Source organism: Athene cunicularia (assembly GCF_003259725.1).
Source record: "Athene cunicularia isolate RWA chromosome 3 unlocalized genomic scaffold, athCun1 chr3_part1, whole genome shotgun sequence".
In the NCBI taxonomy this organism is placed as follows: Eukaryota; Metazoa; Chordata; class Aves; order Strigiformes; family Strigidae; genus Athene; species Athene cunicularia.
In genome coordinates, this window is record NW_020799097.1 from 106,313,994 (window position 1) to 106,331,123 (window position 17,130).

The window sequence follows — 17,130 nt, forward strand, 5'->3', positions numbered from 1 at the left end:
CCAGGATGAAATTTGTTCCACGGGGACCACTTCTAAAGGAGAATTCAGTATTTCCATGTTGGCAACAAGACTGTCATGGTCTGCCAAGACTAACAAGAGCATCCAATTTTTGTTTAAATGTAACAGTTTTGGCTATAAAATATACCTTCATTCTGAATTGGAATAACATCAAGTCACTTCATTTAAGGCAATCAAAAAACTTTCACTAACATCAGTGACCAGCATAGATGAACTACATGTGAAAATACCTGTTTTTCAGTCTATCACAAAATCTTTTATTTTGATTTGTTCATTCTCTGAGTCCACTGTAATAATCACACTCTTGCTTGAAAACCAGAAGTGACATACAGCCTGTAAAAGTTGCTCCTCCCACATTCAGGAGGGGCTTCACTCAAACAAGGTGAAACATTCCTCTCCTCTGCCCTGTGACTGTACTGCTGCCACAGTGAGATAAGAAGGCAGACTATTTTAAAAATCAGTGTAAGACTGGGCTCATTCACAGATACTCTGAGGACAAATTCGGCTAATTTTATCTGCATTCAGAAAGACATTAAAAAGAGAGGCATTGCAGGGTTTTTTTTTCCCTCCAACTGTCACAAGGATAAAGCCCCAGCTTTGAAAGCACATTCAATAAATATTTAACCGTTCTTGCTGGAAACAGACATCTTGAAAAATTACAGTATTTTTCCCTTAAGATTATGAAATATATTTTCTATACTGCCTGTCACACATTGTGTTTTAGAAGGGAAGAGGGAGACAGAGGGGAAAAACTTAAATACTTGGTTTTTTAAAAAGCAAAAGGAGATGAATGACAAGAGTGTCAACAAAAACTGCTGAGGAAGAGAGAATGAAGGAGTAAGGAAAGAAAAGTAAAAACCCCAGTAAGTAGGAGTAAATACCATCAGAGAAAAGCAAGTCAAACTACCTGATGCTGATGACTCTGAACATCAACAAAGCTTGAATCACAGTGCTAAGCCAAAGTACAATCAAATTTTAAGACTTAAAGTAACAACAGTCCAGCATCAGTGGTAGCAAATGCAAAAAGATCCCATTAGCCTCTATAGAACCTGAGGCTTTTGGCTGTTTTAGAGATCAGGGCATGTGTTTAGAAACTGGACACCAGAATTAGAAATCCTGACCCTTGATTCCTCTCCTGTGTTACAGCAGTATAGGTCAGAGTTGCCAAAACTAGCATAAATGAGATCAAGATCAGAACCTCTGACTACATTAATGCTGACAGAAGCTGAGAGCTCTCAGGTAATTATCATGTACCTTCACTCTCTGTGGCTATTAATACAAGCAGCTATCACTTCAGTGTATAACAGCAAGTAAATTCACACACACAGCAACTTACAGCAAGAAGATGGAGTTGCGGGCCACATCAATTCTTGTTGTCTAGATCTTCGGCCCTGGCAGTCAACATAAACCCCTACGCTGCTAAAACACAGCAGGTATTCTTTATTTGAGATTTCGACTGCACAGATGGCATCAGTTGGCTGCTGTGAGATAAATGATAGTGTGTGGTCATCTGGATGGAGCAGACTGTATGGGCTGCCTTCTCCATGAAGGGGATATTTTAAGAAACCTGACTGGTAGCCCACACAAAGACGGTCACTGAAGATGGACATCCACTGGACGTTCCCCTGGACTTGGATCTCCTTGATCTTTTTGTGACGTGTCTTACTCTGATTTAGTTCATAACAGAGAACCTGCCTTTTCATAGCTACACACAAGCAGGTAAGAGCTCCGTGGCGTACATGTCCAGACACTATCGACTGACAGCCTTTTGTCTCTGCCAGTTTATAGAACTCAGTCTCCCTTCCATCCAGCGCAGCCATAGGGAAGAGCCGCACGTGACGGTTTCGTCCTGAGATTACTGCAATGAGCTGTTCATTTGGGATAAGCTCAATCTGATGAACCTTCTTATTGTCACCAACACGGATAATCTCTAAAAAAAACAAAAAAGAAAAAAAAAAAAACACATATCAAAGTAAATAATGTTGAAGTGTGAATTATATGTATTTGTAAAGATAAACTATGAAGGAAACCCAAGAAATCCCCTTTATTACTTCCCTGCAGTATTAAAAAGTACAGAATCAAAACTTGTATTTTAATAATACCAGATGTGGTGATGCTGGATAGACCTTTGGCTTTTCCTCATCAGAAAAAGGGAGGAGCAGATCCAATGCAGTAACAAATTATTTCAGTATTCATTTGAAAAACAGTTTACAGCCACTAAACTACAAAATAAAGAAGAACCCTCAAAGAACTGAAACATACAATTAAACAACACTGTTTGTCAAATTAGCTTGGGCATCGCTCATTACATTTCTTTACAATACTGAACATAAGTTTTTATTTCTTGTACCAAGGAGGAGGTTACAAAAAGGATCAAGCCAGGCTCCTTACTGAAGTGCACAGCAGCAGAAGAGCGAGACAATACTCACAAATTGAAATGAGGGAGGTTCCTACTGGATATACAAAGAAAATGTTTCATTGTGAGAAAAATTTGCAACAGGAAGCCTAGACAGATTGTGGAACCTCCGTACTTGGGGATTTTCAAGACTCGACAGGACAAAGTCCCGAGCAACCTGGTCTGAATTCAGTATTGAGCCTGCTTCAAACAAGAGAAGAAAACCTTCAACTGCATTTCAGGTGCTGGATCTTTGTTACTGGAAAGGATACCCAAAACAGAAAGTACACAGAACACCTCCTTGATTATCACCTCTCACATGGGGCTGTCCAGCTGATAATGTAGTAAATTGAGAAAAATTAAACCAGAGGATATTTAGTGAGAAAAAACGTTACAAAGTCACTTTCTGATTATTTAATATTAGGGTAATTATTAGCAGTTCCTAATCTCTTACCGTCTTTGGTGACATGCACAACAAATAACCCTTCTTCATTCCCCAGAGCTACTCTTTCATGGTCTAAGATATTAAGAAAAAAAGAGGTTATTTTTCTTTGGAAATACTTCATCAACAGTAGTGATAATTCTGATTAACAGAGATAGTTTTTTAATATCTTGAAATAAACAAACAGAAAGCCACACTCAACACATTCCTATAACAAGAAAACATTGGTAACCTCTCAGTCTTTCAAATTTCTGAAAAAATAAGTCTTTTCCCATTTCCTCTGTTAAAAGAATTAACATCAAGAAACATAATTTTTAACAAACCATTTGGAGCACTTAAGTGTACTACCCCCTTTGAAATAACTACATCATATTTAAATAATTTAAATAATCAAGAGTTTAACATATTTTACAGAGTATCATTTAAAGTTACTACATCCATTCTCTGTTTTTATATTTTTCTCTCTGGTCTCACAAGCAGATTTTGTAAAGTCAGTGATTTATTTACGTCTATTCCATAGTGCAAATTTTGCCCAGTTAAGGAACCATGTTTACAGAGTAACAAAAAAAGTAGTGTCTAATTCTCAGTCAAAATTATTCATAATTACGTGTGAACTGGGGGAATATTCTTAAAGATCTGACAAAAGTACTGGGTAGTGAATTGCACTTCTCTCAAAAACATAAATACTTCCATATGAGATAAAACCATCACATATTACTCTCTATTCAGTAGATAAAGTCATTTAACACTACACCCACACCCACCCCACCCCACCCCCCGGCCATGCTTTTAGCATACCCATTTTTCTTCTTATCCATTTCATACCTATGATTGCTGCTGACTGTGTTGTTTTGATGAGGGGTAAGGTGCTGTCATAAGCTTCTTTGGGAACATAGACTGAGCGATCTTTGAGTTTGTTCTTCTTCAAGATCCTATGCAATTCATTCAGCACTCCTACCCACTTGCTTTTTTCATTCTCACCGTCTGCTAGAATCAGGATTGAACACTTATTACTGGATGCAGAGAGCTGGGAAGCTGTAACCTGGAAAATTTTAAAATACGTATTTTAAGTCATAAGTGCTAAAAAATTTCATCATGATCATTTTTACAAGGGTATCAGAAGCCTGTAAGTGCCATTTTAATTAGCTGTCTGAACTAAGACTGCAAAAATTTATCCTTAGTTAACAGAAAAAACTCTATCTCAATCAAAAACCCACAGCAGAAAAACCTGTAGATGTGAGTAACTCAAACAACAGACGAAACTGGCTTTATTCTAAATGCATTTGTATTTATTCTGTAATTCAGAAATGTCTGCCCTAAATCAGTAGTCAATTGTTTCCCACAGCAATTTTATAATGAAAAGCATTTCTTACAAAGTGTTCTGTGTTATTTTTAAGACCAACAGTTGTTGTTAATAATTTAATGCAATAGGTATGGTCTTTATGGAGAATGACTTACGGTCTTTTTCACATATTTGGTACAGCTACTATAGATAAAAATGAAAGCCCCTTTTGTAGGTTTATCTCCTTGCAGCATGCAGAGTGATGAACAGTCTGAAAGCCCCCAAACCAAAGAGTGAAATACAATGGTATATTAAAAAATGATAGGGGAATTAATAAAACACTAAATATATTTCACTGAGGTCAAAGCTTCAATAGAGTATCTGTTAAAAATAAGAATAATATTAGAAAAAGCCAATGATGCCAAAATCCTCATACCAGATACTAGACATAAATTTTGATGAGTATTTTACACTAAATTTCTATACTGACTACATGATGAATGGGAGTTTTCAGAAATCCAATGCATACATAACAGAGAAAATACATAATGTCAAAGCTTCAGGAATAACACAACACATTAAATTGAGAAGCAGAAGGCAACTTTAGGAAATGAAAATGTAGAAGGTCATGAAGAACAGAAGATTCCAAATGACTAACAGGAGGTTGAGAACGGTATGTCTTGTCATGAAGATTAAAAAAATAAAACCCACATGAAGGGGGGAGATGAGAGCTTGTCTAAATGTACCCGTGCCATTTTTACCACAAAGAAGATGTATGTACAGATCCTTATGCACTGCTGCTGCTGCCATGGATACCACATGGCCAGAACTTGCAAAGGAAGGGAAATAAAATACTAGCAAGCCGTCAGTGAATGCCACGGTACTTCACACTGTGAAACCCTGTACTTCCAAGTTACTAGGTTCAAGACATAATACTTACCCGAAAGATACAGGGGATATCTTTTCGATTTGCATGGATGACATCTGAGGCCAAGACAGAACTCACTGAGAATTCTTCATCCCTTATGGAGACCACAAACATAATTGGAAAAGAGTTAAAAAGTAAACTCTCTATGTTTGCTTTTTATTTATCTTTCCATAGTACCAATAGCCTTGTCTTGTGAAGGACACAATAAGACAGTACTGCTATTTAATTTTTTTAATTATCCTTTCTCCTTTGTCTGCAGATGAAACTCACAAATGCAATGTTGCATAATTGGTTCCTGGTAAATGTTGATGTAGATAACTATTCAGAGTATCTGTTTTTCATCTGCTTAAAATAAAACCTTTTTAAAAAAATAAAAATAATCAAAATACAAGCCTGGACCAAGAACACCTCTCCAACTCTTTCACAAACGTCCAAACTCACTAGAAGGTATAAGCTACAGCTGTTTGAGATTTTCTGGATAAACTAACCTAGTTCAGAGATGAGCTTTATTTAGTTGATATGTTAAATGTTCTCAACCTTCAGTGAATTCAACAGTATTTCAGTAATACTGAAGACAGTGGGAACAAATTATTAAACCCTTCTGAATCAAAAATTGTATTAATTGTATCCTGTAATGAAGTTTTATCTGTCTTTCAAAACTCTATTCAACCCCAAAATAATGTCTTTTACTTCTTTATTCATTCCAGATCCTCTACACAGCTGAAGACATGCATTTTGGCACATGATGTAGTAATGGAAGTTTAAATTGCCACATATGAATACACGAGTATAGTTCAGGCTAACTGCAAGCACTGCTTTTTCCTGGAAAATTAGAGACTCTCAACACAGATTACAGTGTTTCAATAAAGCTCTGGGGCTTGCTTACTCATTATACAAAAACGAAAAGCAGGAAAAAACCTCCAGTGCCTCTGAAAAGCTCCCACTCAGCACCGAACAGCTTACCTCATGTCTATGACTTGACTCACTACCACGCTGGGCTGGGATGCTTTTCCTTCTGCTACATCATATAGGAAGAGTTTAAAATCACAGATCACTGCCAGTGCTCTCTGCCAACCTTTCTTTACTCCAGCTGGTTTTGGTACCTTTAGCAAAATAAATTCTCATCAACTCTCTGTAAGTTTGAATGCAATCAAAAATCAGACAGTATAAAACATCAATTCTCTTATCTAGGATGAAAAGCTTTTATTCAGTGACAACGTTAAGAAATATAAGCAACAGCACAGGTGCAGCAAGGCCATCAAACACAGCCACACATGACACCACAATATACTGTGTTAAAAGGTCATAGTATCACAGGTTCTTTCTTATTTCACAAACTCACTCAAAGCTATATTAACAAACACAGAGAAAGAAACCCATCTCTAGTTGGCAAAAATTATGTCAAGTAATTTTTTTAGTATTTATGTACAAGCATCCACACCAATGACCCTAGATAGTACTAGCATCATCAGAAAGAGTCAAAAACTCACAGGCCCTGGAAGATGGTCTGATCTCTGACCAACTCAGAGCACAATGGCTGACAGAGATGGAGAGAGAATTACTGTTGAAAATGTTAAGAGTTACTTTGTGAAAATTTAGATCTTAGTTTCCAAACTGTCACCTGAAGGCATAATAGAATCCATCCCCTGCAATGCCCCAGTTAAGAGTTTAATTCCAGCTCTGAAAAACAACACATTTAATATAAGTGCCCAAAATGCAGCTACCTGATACTTACTCGGACATGTCCTTCATAAGCTGTTCCTATGCCTTTCTGTGGATCTATTCCCAAGGGTCCCTTAGTCTGTTCAGGAGGGATTGGACATACTGCAGGAGCCTTGTCTGCACAGGTCACGTGGCAAGAGAATCCACATACTTGTGAGGAAAAGAAGAAACAAAAAGTTTCGATGGTTATTTCTTGTGCTATGATAATGACAATGACATTTATAAAGGAATCCTCTTTTTTTTGACTAGCAACTGAATAGTTTCACTGAACTTTGCTACACTGAGACAGAAATATATGTTTGTGCACAGTAGCAGTTCATACTTTTATCTGCTCTAAATTCTAATTTTCACATTTTCAGAGGTGTATGGATACATGGTCTGGTTTCATCCAGGTAAAAGCAAGCCTAACCAGAAGCTTATGCTAAAATAATTTGTATGATTTCCTCTAGGCCCAACTCTAATAGTAAACAAAAAGCTGGAAGCTCCTCTAAATTATGAATGTCATTCTGTGTACATACAAACCTAGAATAAATTAGTCCTGGAAAGAAGCAAAATTAGTACTGAATGACAAAGCTGTCTTACATTTTGCCCTGAGTCAGAAAGCAAAGCTGCTGTCAGCATACCTGACCACTGACTGTGGGTCTTTGCTGCTGTTTTAAGTAAACTGAACTAATCTCTTGTACCACCAATGGGAGTTAAGTAAGTCCTCAGATAACTAGGTAACCTGTTACATACTATGTTCAAAGTGGTTGGCTTCTACTGTTAAAAGACTGAAGCATGAGAACATATTGTTATTCGAGTATAAACAGAAGACTCCTGCATCATCACACTACAACATTTACTGTGCAGTTTGCATTTTTAAGAACTTCAGTTCAGACTTCCTGCTTCCACAAGTGCTTACCTTCACAAGTACAGCCCTGTCGTATTAAACCAACCATCAGAGACGTGCACTGATTGCATTTTGTTGGTGTGTTAAATGATTTCACTACAAACTGGTGGGCTTTAGGCTGTGAAACAAGCAGACAAGGATGTTAATACCTGTAACACTTCTGAAGAACACTTGGGTTTTTTTCACAGACATAAGAGTACAGAGGTGTGTTTAAAACAGAAGCTTATTTGTGTTTGCTGAAATAAGATCTGAGCTCCTAACACATGGGCTGAAAAAAGTTCCTTATCAGTGCTCGGCATTGATAATTTAATACATCCTCTGTAAACAAAACCAGGGAAACTGGACCTTGTCTCAGAACACGAGTTTGCTTCTATTGCAGATAGGAAAGTTGCCAAAATTATTCCATTACACTCTAGAAGTTGAACATGCCTAAGTATGGGCTTGGTGGGCACCTGGCAGCCAGCCAAGGTCAATCCACCACAGTATTTTCTAAGCTGCAAATTGAGTGCTCCTCTGGAAGGAGTGTTGCCTTAGCTCAAAGAAAAATATCAGACTTCTTCAAAATTCTAATTTTTATGTCAGAAAGCATGACACACTTCAGGATTATGTTGTAAGGCACAGGCAATTTCAGAACACCCAATTTAAAAGGAAGAGCACAAATGAAGCTGATTTTGAAAGGGCTTCTCTTCTTGTTAGTTTTTGGAAACACAGGCTACATGAGTAAGTGTTTTAATTCTCTCTCTTCCGTCAAGGACGGCAGTGCCTGATGCTATGATACCAGGGCTATATGTCTGTGTAATGTGGTAGTATGATTCATAAAAGGCTTTATATAAAATCCAGGAAACTGCTTTGCTTTTCTAAAAAATATTCCCGGCAAAGTAACAACTGGTAGGTGGAGAAAGAATACGGCAGAGGGCAAACACAAGGCTGTCCAAACAACATGGATAATATATATGATCTGAAATAAGACAATTCTGCAGACTGCCTTCATGAGTAGGTATATTAAAATTTTACTCACTTTCCTGTATTTCACAGCATAAGATATCACAGCTGAGGGCTCATTCATATTTAATGACAGTTTTACTGTTACAATGGAAGCTTTCTGCCTACAGATGCAAGTCTTGTTTTGAAACTTGCAGGGTAACAATACTTAGCTTTAAAAACTGATGCAATCGTAAAGTAAGAAGGTTATTTAGGGAACACAATAAATTAGAAAGCCAAACTTTACTGAGCAAAATATTTACAAAAATGGAATTATATGCACAATAAAATGTTTCACATAATTCTAAGAGCACTTACAGTAATTTTTCAATACTAATTGTAATTTTAATTGATCTACCAAATGTTGCCAACAGAACACTCACTATCTGCTCAAACTTTTAAGCCTTCCTTTACACAAATGAAGTCTTTTGCTATTTTGCAAATTACCAAAGAAGAGAAACAGATCTGTTAGAAAGACTTACTTCATTGATTTGTTGCAGAAAACCCATCATTTTTTTAAATATACAGAAGATTCCTAAGCTGTCAAGGCACTTCTAAAACTTTTATGAGAAAATTTTTCCTTTAATAGCCTCTTTCTTATGCCTCATTTGCTTGAATATACACAATACCATGGTAAATTAGCGTGCACTGACTTGACTTATTTGGCCAACAGCAAAATAATTTCAACAACTGATGTAAAAATCAGTATTAATGCAAGTAAAAAGCCAGAAGACAGAAAAACTGGAATTCCTCTCCCAGCCCAGTGCTGCAGTGCTCACTGTACATTGCCTACAAAAAATGCAAATCTACCATTTCATTTTAGTCTTACTCTTTGTCTTTTCTCAAAATTAAGCATCTAATTAGCACAGATGTGCTAATCTGAGATTCGCCCACAGTGATATCAGTTTTACTGTATAGAGGACAGAGGTAGGTTGGTCAGACACATGCTGGAAAACACTCTCCTTCTAGGAAGTCTCTTTCCTTTCTTCATGTCCTGGTTCATTTGCATCTTTCCAATGTTCAAACTACTGTTTTTCCTATAACCAAATGCCTGTGCGCTGCTACTGTGGCATGCCTGGTACAACTTGTCGCACCATATAATGTAAGAATGAGGGGTTTTAAATTTCAGAAAGCAACCAGCTTGCACATAAACAACACTTCTAGACAGTTCTGGTAAGATTACTGTGATAAATGGTTCTCCTGAAGCTGTTGCCCAGGAGTGGTTTTTTCCCCCATACTATACAGAAAGTGTGAACACTTGACTGAATACCTTTGGTGCAGAGAGTCCTGATCCAATATATGCTGTCCTCATGGTTGGTGTGTGAATTGAACGGGGAGGATGATCTGTAACCTGAACATAGTCCCCAAAGGATCAATAAGACATCAAACACACAATCTCAAAGATAGCTTGAATAAAGGAAGAAGACCACAATGTCCCATTCACCCCATCCCCAAACATACAAGCAATAAAACCAAACTGATTAATACAAGAAAGGACTCAGAAAACTACATCTTACTTCTTAGCAAAATTATGTGTAAGATTTATCTCCTAAACATCAAAAATAACTTCCTATTGTCTTAAACATTTGACAGAATCTATTCTAATGTAAAATAGACCTTAATATTTTTAACAGGAAAAGGGTATGTATTATTACAGTTGCAGAGCCCAGCTAATATTTTTTATTGACAAGAATTTCAGCAGGACTCCAAAGTGTGCTCTTACAAACTACAGTATAACATTAACTTTGTGACAAGATTTCTTAAATATTCACGACTGAGGATACCTTATGAAGAAAGACTGTATCTAATAATTGATTCAACATAGTTCCCATACCTAATCAATTAACTGTATGAGAAAGGAAATGCAACATTCCCCAAAACACAGTTCATTACTACTGAAGGCTATAACAAGGTCCTAAACAGTCTCACTACAGAATAGTGAGTTTCACTCTAAACTAAAGTATTTGCAATAGCCATTTTTATATGAGTGAAACTGCTGCTCCTAAAAAAAAAAAAGACAAAAACTTGTCAACACTGAAGTACCTCGATTGGTTCAATCTCACTAGCTGTAGAAGGAGACCTTGATCTTGAATGGAGGTGAGACTTGCTATCTTCATCCCGTGATGGAGTATTAGACAATGTAAAATTCTCAACCGAATCAATCTAGGAGAACAATTCAAGAGAAGAAAAAACAACCAAAAAAATTAAATTAAAGACATCATTAAAAAAATAATTCTCAACTCTTACCAAAATAAGATATGAGAGCAGTAGAATTCCTAAGAGAGAACTGAGAGGATAAAAATTCAGTTTTAAGCAACTTCCTAATTAAAGTACAAAAATGCAATGAGAATTATTGAATATGAACATGTCAAGGCTTCTGCTGAGAGGTGAGCACATGCATAAGAGCTGCTAGTTCAGGGGCCTGATAAACACTTGAAGAGACTTGTAATTCAGCATTTTAAAAGGGGGAGTATTTTCTAAACACCACTGGTAGTAGAGATTTGTTAGAAGTGAATTCCCATATAGCCAATGTAAATCTGCAAACATATTTAGGAGAAAAGGCAGAGCAAACAATCTATTTCCTGAGGTTAATTATATTCGCAGAGAATTGAGGGGGGTTTTTTGTACACCATTTGAACTACAAAAATATCCTTACCAGGAATACGTTTTCTTCAGGGGAATATTTTCCTAGTCCCTGATATACAACGAAATTAAGCCCAGCACAGAACTACACTGAACATCAAGGCATATAGGTACAACCAGGTATCTTGGCTAACAAGTCATCTTTTGTCAGTGCAACTGAAAAATCAGAAAATGCAGGATTCTTCCCTGAAAACAAGACATCTCCACATCAAAGTTTTCTATGTAAATTTATACACTTTTTTGAAAATTATAGCAAGATGAGGATGCTTTTCTCAACTAATAAAACTAAAAGTTGGAGGCCTACAGAAGGCTCCATTGCATGCCTGGCTTCTCTGGAGCAATGCTGTCATCAGTTCCCCATTGCTAAGGATTTGGCTAGCTTGCAGACAAACTAAAATATGCAGCAACATTTACAGAAAGCATTTGAACATTCCAGTGTTTTTTATCTCATTTGCCATTGACATCATACTAAGAATGCCACAACTTTACTCCTTTTTAGGAATAAAATATATTGCCAAGCCAATTTTATACATGCATATAGAGTCCTGTTCTCCAGAAACTCAGTCACTTTTTTTTTTTTTTTTTTTTTTTTTTAATAGCAGTGACTTAAGTTTTATGGTTTCTAGTTTTATCATAGCCTTGAAAAAAAAAAAAAAAAATCTGGTGCAGAACGCTCATCAGCTTAATCAATTTAGGCCCATTAAGATGCCTGCAAGTATTTCTGAAATGAAACCAGGAAATTCTCACACTGGGATACACCTGTTTTCTACACATAGATCATGTGTTTCAAGCACGGAGGCAAAAATTAGCAGTAAAGCAAACATTTTGTGCTCAGATTTATCAGAAGCAAGTAATAATTGGAGGCTTTATCCAGTATTAGAAACATTGATGCCTTTAAGTAGTAAATCCCCAGACACATAACACTGTTTCAATTATTTTAAACTTTTTATCGAGTCTATAAACATGTGATAACTTGTAGTCCACTCAAAGACTGTTTAACCTTGAACAATTTTACCTTCTTGAAAGAGTTATTAAAAAATAAGCCCATGAGTAACTACCGGGGAATTTTTTGTAGCAAGAAACAAACGCTCCTTTTCTTCTGCAAGTTAAACTCAGGGATCTAATCTATCATTTCATAAACGTTTCCAGATACTCCAAAGGCTTTCCCTTTCAAAGTAGCATCTGCATACCAAAGAATTTTCATGATGTCTCTTAAAAAAACTTAGTACAAGCACGATATGAATGATGGCACTTTTCTGGAATGTGCTACAAAGCCTTTGTGGTTAAAGACAACTACTGAACCAGTAATAAATGTATTTTTACTTTACTTATGAACATAAAAAGTCCACAAAACACACAGAACCTGATCTACTATTACAGAATTTGAAGGGAATTTAACTAGCACCTTTACTGCAGAAACAGGGCCTTAAGCTGTATTGCTGCAGTAATCTCCAGGTTTTTTGCGTTAATGAGAAGAAATACAAAAGCAACCTGACTCACTATGGCCAAAAACTTATGTGGACCACATTAACACCATCTAAATTAGTTTTAAATTAATCCACTGGATTATCAAAAGCATAATTTTAATATTTCCTACCAAATTGTAATAGCCTTGTCATCTTCCACAGGACTGTGCTTAGTCATCTACATGGTGTCACCTGTGTAGGTCTGAGCCAAAGCTGGCCAGTGTGTAAGAATATCTTGAGGAGAGATGAACTTCTGAACTGAAGCCACAGCTGACAAAAACATGCAGTTACTGTAAACTTGCCTGACACTGAGTGGTGTGCTTTGAACTGCATAGTCCTAATAGGTCATTATTACAGCTATTGGGCGTTATTGCTTACGTACTGAATACTCAAAATAAATGCTTTGTATGCTTTCCTACTCCTATCATCATATGTGTATGAAAGAAACAAAAGTGGCAGCATGAGTTTAAAATAGACATAGCATACCTGATATGAATTCAGTCTGACAACGCCTTGGTAATACCATGTTTAAAAATCCACCTTGATTTTTGAAACACCACAGAGCTCTCCAGCTGAACAGACTACAACACATTTGACTCTGTTTTCCTTGTGTGATTTTTTTCCTCCTTCCTTGATGCTCCAATTTACTCAATTGTCCACTTCCCATTTATTTATCTCCATACTGTGATTTTTTCTATCATTTGCTATGACATGTCTCCCAAATGCCAACCTTCTACCTCCTATATGCAATTCCCATAACTCAACACATGCCCTCTGCTAAGGACAAGGAAACGAACAGGCCCTTATCTGACACTTGCTCATCTTTCCAACCTGCATCTACCTGATCAGCTTTTGCAAAGAACTTGCATATTGAAATAAGAAAGTACTCGAAGCATCTTCTGCAGTTACTGTGATATTCTGCTCACAGGATTACCAAATGCAATACTCCAAAAGCTTTTAGCCCACAGCTGTAAAACAATGAAAAGCGCAGCAGCAGCAAACGGTAGCAGCAGCACAAGACATGCAGTGAGTGAGGTAAATACACAATCCATACATTAAACAAAGGCATGTACAACAGGCAAAAAATAAAGGGCCACAAAGAGTAAGACAGCCTCTTACACGTCTGCCTTTGTTAGCTGGAATACAGGAAGGAGAGCGCTTTAACAAAGAAAGGAGAATATGTTACAAAACCGCACAGTGACACATACATCAGCTCAGAATTCGTCACTCTATCTCCAGAGGTAGTGTTTAGACACACACAGACATGTTCGTTTTTACAAGTATTCTGAAAACAAGATATTCTGGAGCAACAGGAGGAAAGAAACATCAAGAAAAAAGGGAACAGTTATTTTACAGTCTATAGTTTTACACTGGACAACAGCAGTGAAACTGCAGACTATGTTACACTAATAACTTGCAGTTAGCATCTCTGTACTTTGCACAACATGAATAAAGCAATCGCTTGGAGGCGCAGTATGTCCAATTTAAAGCATCATTAAGAACCAGAATTACTCTAAACTTAATTATGAATGTGCAGGTAGATTCAGGGCTCTGACCACACACTATGTCTTATTCAGTTTAATAGTAAGAATTCAGAACATGATTTATGCTGTGGTTATTTACACAGTTCACATTTGTTGAGACTAATCAAAGCCCATGGGAACTGTATGTGAGGACAGACTGCAGGAGGGTTTAAGAAATTTATTTTTAACTCATAATGTGTTGATAATGGGGAAAAATAACATTTTCGATCAAGTGGGGAAAATAATTTTATCATGGGAAAATGGGATTCTATTATAATGTTATTAAATAATCACAAATTCATCTTTAAATAAAACAAGTTGATTGCTTCTAGTTGCTAGTGAGCTACATAAAGATCCACCTGGGAAAAAAAAAAACAACCCAATACTACTTCCATTATCACACTTTTAGTGAAGGCAGGAGACTTAACACCTAGACAGTATTACTGAGAGACAGCCTGCAACAGACAGGAGAAACCACGGCAAAGATTTAGAAATTAGTGTATTAGAATCACTGGGGGTTACTTCTCTCCCTATCAAAATCAGAAACCGAGGACAGCAAAACCCATTTCTACTCCCCTTTGCACCCTCCCATGCGTACAAGAGATATAAGGATTGTTTCTGAACACAGGGACTTTTGCAGCTATGAGGATTTAGGTACCAGTTCTGCCAACCTGACCAAGTATCTTTTCAAGGAGGGACAGCTGGAATCAACAGTGACTGCTACTCATCTGAATAGTGAGTTACCACTTTTCTTGCTCAGCATCTGCAGGCTACAAAGGCAGCAGGACATCTATTTTTACTTCTCTCCAGTAGAAATTGCAAAACTATCATTTTCCTCATTGAAAAAATTAGAATTAACTCCAGTCATTCACAGAGTCCCATAAACAATTACGTTATTTGTATGGCAGATGCACAAGACATACCCACCCTAGTAAACTCCAAATGTAATCAGTGGGCCAAACTCAGTGCTGCTTACACATCTATACATTAAATAGACTTCAGAAGTCTTTCAAGTACTGCTATATAACTGCAATTGCATATTATTTTTACACTTTGTTATTTCTTTATGAAGCACAGAGGCTGAAGAACCAATAGAGGCCATTAGTAATATTTACTTTGGTCTCTTGATTACAAGAGAGGCTTTCCTACAACCCATGCAATACTGCATCACTGCATGAGTCTGACCTGAGGATTTCCAATTCTTGGTCTTAACATAAAGAACCCACATATTCCTCATGCTTGATTGAGCATAGATTTAATTCTTCTTGAGATGCTGCAAGAAACACCGTCCTTCAAAGTAACTACTGTGAAAAAAAAACATTGTAAAGGGAATGGAGGTCACATCCAGGGGGGAGTGATTTTTAATACTCTTTTTTTCATTTAAGTCCACCTAATACATTGATATCAAACCAGCTCAATGAGCTAAAATATATTTTAAAAATTTGTCAATTCATAGCCTATTTATTATGAAACTCTCTATGAATTAATCAAGTAATTGTTCAGTAAGTGAAAGATGTAGAACAGACTTTAAGCACAAATTAATTATACCACCTTTCGCCTACTAACATGGGCATCAGCTTTATTTCTCTTTCTAATAAAGACAGGTAGCTCAATAAGTCTTGTATTTGTCTGCAAGGTACTCTTCCTATCTTTGAACAGTCAACTCTCTTCTTCTGCAGCTTTGCCACGTAAGAAAGAATTCTGCACCAGTGTTAGACATTAGCCCCTGGCCAGTCCAGTCCAGAAATCTACTCTTGCCCAATGCCACTCAGTAAAAAACACTCCTGTTGGACTCAGATTGAAGACATAACAGGGCAAGTTTGATTCTGTGTGTAGTAAGTCATCCACATGCAACAATGTGCACAGTAATATGTGGAGTTTTACCTAAGACTAAAAGATGGTCATCTGAAAAGTGGGTGGACCAAACAAGAAGAATGCCTTAAAAGATACACGGCAAGAGATGAAAATTATCACTTGCACGGATTAAAAAAAGAGTGATTTTATCAAAATGCCTGTGAAAAAAATATGCTGTCATCTTTACAAAAAAACCCACAAACCCAAACAATAAATTCAGAACAAACTACTGATGTTCTCTAAAACTACCCAAATAGCAACCAGGAAAACTTTACTGTCCTAAGTTTCCCCTTGCAAAATACAACATTATCAGCTACTCTGATACATATGTACTTGATTTATCTTTTAACAGGTTTTAGGAGCAGTATTTTTAAAGATAACTTTCTATGAAAGAAGCTGCTGATACAAACAAAGTATTCCTAATACTCAGGCAACATAGAGAACACTTGTTAAATCCAGCTAGAGGATATAAATATTATTCATTTATTGTAGATATAACATGACAGGAAACTGTACTCTCATTTTTTGGGGGGAAGAAAATTCCACAAATATCATCAAGACAAAGTTTTCTATATGCTATATAAAAATGCAGGCAAATACCTTCTACTATTGTACCACAGACATACCTTCACAATTTTTCTAAGGTATACACCTGATTTACAGAAAAAAAAAAATCTAGAAGAAAAGCATTCTTTCAGAGTTTGCAAAAGGAAATGCAATCAGTAGAACAGGCCCATATGCTATACCCTCTTTGTTACATGCTTCACAGCAGACATTTCTAGAATAAAATTAATATCACATTTTAATGCAAATAGGATTACACTGTTTTAAATACACACACATAAATGTGTATGTGTATACACATATATACAAACACACACCACACACCTACAGAGCTGTAATGGATGGTTCTCTACCATGTATGCACAGTATATACTTTGATTTTAAAAAGCTTATTTACGTTTATGTGCCTACTACATCAGTCTG

General features: G+C 36.6%; 1 protein-coding gene across 2 annotated transcripts in view; it reads right to left on the reverse strand.

Annotated features, from left to right (window-relative positions):
* CDC42BPA (CDC42 binding protein kinase alpha) overlaps positions 1–17,130 on the reverse strand; it is a 194,326-nt gene that overhangs the window by 21,462 nt on the left and 155,734 nt on the right. For both annotated transcript variants that reach the window (XM_026845705.1, XM_026845704.1), the window contains 10 exons: positions 13,886–13,924; positions 10,701–10,820; positions 9,928–10,008; positions 7,689–7,794; positions 6,801–6,937; positions 6,029–6,168; positions 5,078–5,159; positions 3,681–3,897; positions 2,868–2,930; positions 1,355–1,948 (listed from right to left, as the gene is read on the reverse strand). In XM_026845705.1, the coding sequence (XP_026701506.1) occupies positions 1,355–1,948; positions 2,868–2,930; positions 3,681–3,897; positions 5,078–5,159; positions 6,029–6,168; positions 6,801–6,937; positions 7,689–7,794; positions 9,928–10,008; positions 10,701–10,820; positions 13,886–13,924 (1,579 nt within the window). The remainder of the gene's footprint in view (positions 1–1,354; positions 1,949–2,867; positions 2,931–3,680; positions 3,898–5,077; positions 5,160–6,028; positions 6,169–6,800; positions 6,938–7,688; positions 7,795–9,927; positions 10,009–10,700; positions 10,821–13,885; positions 13,925–17,130) is intronic.